General features: G+C 46.3%; 1 protein-coding gene across 1 annotated transcript; it reads left to right on the top strand.

Moving 5' to 3' along the window:
- Positions 1 to 2,022: 2,022 nt before the first annotated feature.
- LOC136071460 (uncharacterized) lies at positions 2,023 to 3,762 on the top strand. Its single transcript, XM_065782785.1, has one exon. It carries the CDS (start codon positions 2,023 to 2,025, stop codon positions 3,760 to 3,762), a length of 1,740 nt encoding a protein of 579 aa, XP_065638857.1.
- The last annotated feature ends 636 nt before the right edge of the window (positions 3,763 to 4,398 follow it).

Here is a 4,398-nt window from a genome sequence, read left to right as displayed (position 1 = left end):
ATCACTCTCTGAATTTACATTTTGTCATTTCAGTTCTAAGTTTGATTTTGTCATTTCAATTTTTAAGTTTCATTCATTTCAAATTGAGTCTTCGTTATTACTTGTTGGTTGCTCCGTCTTAGTTAATATTTATTTTTTTTTTAATTTTTAATTTCTCAAAAATGTTAATATAAAAAAATTAACTTTCTATATCGTCAGAATGGGTTTGAATGCAACGACGTGAAACCAATTGCCAATCCTACTCACGTTCCGATTCAATCCTCCTTACGATTCTCCATGTGCTCATTGGCCCCCCCTTGGGTGCTGATTTTCCTTCATCGCCGATGTCAACAACATCGCAATCTCCTAGATCATCCCCACCAACACCCAGACCATCATCCCTGTTGGCTGTTCATGTTCGGGTTAGTATTTCCAGCACAATAGCTCCTACACGGTGCAGATCAACTCAGAAATTCCTCATGGCCAACAACAGCTTCCAGGGCCTCACCACTTGTTAGTCATTAGATCGTAAGAATCCTAATGAGAGGCTGACGATGGGTGTGAATCTAAATGTTCCACTCAGGTGTGCTTGTCCCACGCTCAACCAGACGATGGGTGGGGTTTCAGATTTTGTTCTTTAGGCTGGGCAGGGAACAAAGTTTGGGTTTAGTTGATGTTTTTTTTATAAACATTTTTTTCTAAAATTCAGAAATAAAACAAAATTAAATATTAACTAAAGTGTAAAATGGCTTTATTTCGGGTACTTTAACAGTTCAATTTAACTGATAGTAAACAGAGAATTAAATTGAGTATAATTGAAATTTAGAGGACTGAAATGACAAAAGTTAAATTTAAAGAACTGAAATGACAAAAGGTAAAATTTAGAGGGTGAGTTTTACATTTTCGCCCTTTTTTTTGTTGCTAACTATTAATTTTTTTTTTTATTAATTTATTTTATGTAACAGGGATATGAGAATGAATGTAATTTTACAAAGTTACAAACTACATTTTTTATCTTCTCACTTTTCTTCTTAACCAAACAAAAAGAGTTTTCTACTGCTCTACTTTTTTATTTTCCCAACCAACCACAAACGAGATAAAACTAAATCTTTTTTATCCCCACTTTTCCATCCCCCAACCAAACAAGCCTAAGTTACATTGAAAGGGAGAAAATACACTGGAATGCCTTATGTGATTGGACGGGCCGTATATGGTCCGCAGACGTCAGGATGAGCGAGCCCGTCATTTGCACGGGCCTCCAATGGACAGATCTCATGTGAACGGACCGGATACGAACGGAATGAAGGAAGCTGGGCTGGTTGTCCATGGGCCTGTTGGACCCCTCATGGGGGATATTTTGGCCCACTCTCATAAAAGGCCTGAACAGAGTCCTTGCGCTAGTAGGACTCCGGAAATCTTATATATTTGGTAAAAATCTTCCCTATAAGGAGGAGATCTGTCCATCACATTTAGGATTCTACAAGGAGAGTCCTATAAGGAAAAGACTTCCGCACCAAGAAAAAGATGTCAACCTTCTACTACTATAAAAGCCCTAATACCCTCACAAACCAAGGTACGCAAGATTTTACCCTCTCTAGCACTCTTGAGTTGTGAGAATACTTTCTGACTTGACCTTCGGAGGGCATTTGGCCGGCACCACACCGGTGCCCTTTGATAGGTTTTCTCTTTTGTTTAATGCAGGTTAACATACAAGCGAAAAGAGCATTGCGCGACTTATTGGTGAACTTCTCAGCTTCATCAGTTGGTGCCGTCTGTGGGAATCGAGTAAGAAGAAAGCGGTCAGACGTTGCTTCATCCCTGAGACAGAAGAGTTGCATGGTGCTCACTTGCTCGATGGCAACAACCAACGACATCCAAGGAGAGGGACTACCCACGATCGCACTCGAAAGATAGGTTCGGACCCTCACTGCGGCCGTGGAGCGTCTCACCAAACAAAATCATGACCTAGAAGAACAGCTACGTCAAAGAAACACAGCACCCCACAACCAGAACCAGAGGGAGGATCAGGAAGGCACCAGCGCCATGCAAAGAGAACGAGAAGGGCCTGAAGGGAGTAACGCCCTAAGCAGGCTAGAACAACAGAACATGAGCCTCCCATCCCTCACGGATGCGACGACTTCGCCTATGTTCGCAGAGATGCAGGCCATGAAAGAACAGATGGAAGTCATGATGAACGCCCTAAAGGGGCGAGTGTCCAGTGATCTAGACGACCTAGTGAACCGGACCAACTCTCCATTCACTGGCCCCGTCAACTCCTTCCCCCTACCACACAAGTTCCAGATGCCGCAAATAGAGAGCTATGATGGGGTCAAGGATCCCCTAGACCACTTGGAGACATTCAAGACCTTGATGAATCTACAAGGGGTACCGGACAAAATCATGTGTAGGGCCTTCCCAACCACACTGAAGGGTCACGCGAGGATTTGGTTCAGTCGGCTGACACCGAACTCTATCAGCACTTTCAAAGAACTAAGCGCTCAGTTCACCTCGCACTTCATAGGGGGACACAGGTACAAGAAGTCCACAGCGTGCTTAATAAGCATCAGGCAGAGAGAAGACGAGACACTAAGATCCTACATAACCCGCTTCAATAAGGAAGCACTCTCAATTGATGAAGCCGACGACAAGATACTAGTGGCAGCTTTCACGAACGAATTGCAGAAGGGCAAGTTTTTGTTCTCACTATACAAAAACGACCCCAAAACCATGTCAGAAGTACTCTACAGGGCCACCAAGTACATGAACGCGGAAGACGCGCTACTTGCACGGGAGGAAAGGCACAGGAAAAGGGAATGCCAGGTGGACGTGCGCCAGGACCAAGGGCAGAAAAGACCAAGGATAGGAGATAGAAGGGACGAAAGGCGCCCTAAGCCCCCGAGCGGGAGGTTCATAAGTTTCACCCCCCTGAACGCCCCGATTGACCAAGTTTTGATGCAAATCAAAGACGAGGAGACACTAACATTCCCGGGAAAACTAAAGAGCGACCCAAGCAAACGGCCGCGAGACAAATATTGTCATGGCCACGACACGATCGATTGCTACGACCTAAAGCAGCAGATTGAAGCCCTCATTAGACAAGGGAAGTTGCAGAAGTTTGTCAACAAAGAGAAAATGGATCATAATCGCCAAGAGCCGGCCCCCCGACGGGATAACGAGCGTCCTAGACCCCCCATCGGAGACATAAGGATGATAGTGGGAGGAACCGCGTCTACCGGTTCTTCCAAAAAAGCTCGAAAGACGTACCTCAGATCGGTCCTGAACGTCCATCTAACAGGCTCGAGGCCTAATACCACACAGGTGGAGAGCCCTATCATTGGATTCACCGAAGAAGACGCAAGGAGACTCCATCATCCACATGACGATGCGCTGGTCGTCAACATACGTGTGGGGGACTACAACGTCCATCGAGTACTAATAGACAACGGCAGCTCAGCAGACATTCTATACTATCCAGTATTCCAGCAAATGGGGATAGATAGAGCACGATTGATGCCGGCGAGCGCTCCACTTGTCGGTTTCGGAGGGACCAGGGTATTCCCAATAGGCTCCATCACACTACCTGTAACGGTGGGTGATTACCCGCAAGAACTCACTAGGAATGTAATGTTCCTCGTGGTGGACTGCTCCTCCGCTTACAATGGTATTCTCGGACGGCCCACACTTAACTCATGGAAAGCGGCAACATCAACATACCACCTGATGATCAAATTCTCAACGGACTACGGGATTGGGGAATTGCGAAGGAATCAGGCAACCGCCTGAGAATGCTACATTGCCATGCTAGAAATGGAAGATCACCATCAGGCGATATGCATAGAAGAACAGCGAACGGTCGCAGAACCGGTCGAAGAGCTGGAAGTGGTAACACTCAACGAATCCAAACCAGAACGAACAACCAGAATAGGAACATTGGCCTGCCAGCCTGTGCGCCAGGCCCTCATAACATTCCTCAGGACAAACCAGGACGTTTTCGCATGGAACCACGAAGACATGCCCAGGATCGATCCCTCTGTCATAGTACACAAGCTGAACGTGAACCCTTTAACCCCACCAGTCCGGCAGAAAAAGCGAGTGTTCGCTCCTGAACGGGACAAAGCAATAGCACAAGAGGTCGGAAAGCTACTTGAGGCGGGTTTCATTAGGGAAGTATATTACCCAGAGTGGTTGGCGAACGTGGTCATGGTCAAGAAGGCTAGTGGAAAGTGGCGAATGTGCGTCGACTACACGGACTTTAACAAAGCATGCCCAAAGGATAGCTACCCCCTCCCGCGGATAGATGCACTGGTCGACTCCACAGCCAGACACCAGCTCCTAAGTTTTATGGATTCCTTCTCGGGCTATAACCAGATCAAGATGGAGGAACCTGATCAGGAGAAAACGTCCTTCGTCACCAGCCAA

The sequence above is a fragment of the Quercus suber genome, unplaced genomic scaffold (genome assembly GCF_002906115.3).
Source record: "Quercus suber isolate HL8 unplaced genomic scaffold, Cork oak 2.0 scaffold_315, whole genome shotgun sequence".
NCBI classification, from domain to species: Eukaryota; Viridiplantae; Streptophyta; class Magnoliopsida; order Fagales; family Fagaceae; genus Quercus; species Quercus suber.
This window is presented reverse-complemented; position numbering and strand designations above follow the sequence as displayed.

Coding starts and splice junctions, on each gene's coding strand:
- LOC136071460 (XM_065782785.1), top strand. CDS start 2,023: ATGCAAAGAGAACGAGAAGGGCCTGAAGGGAGTAACGCCCTAAGCAGG.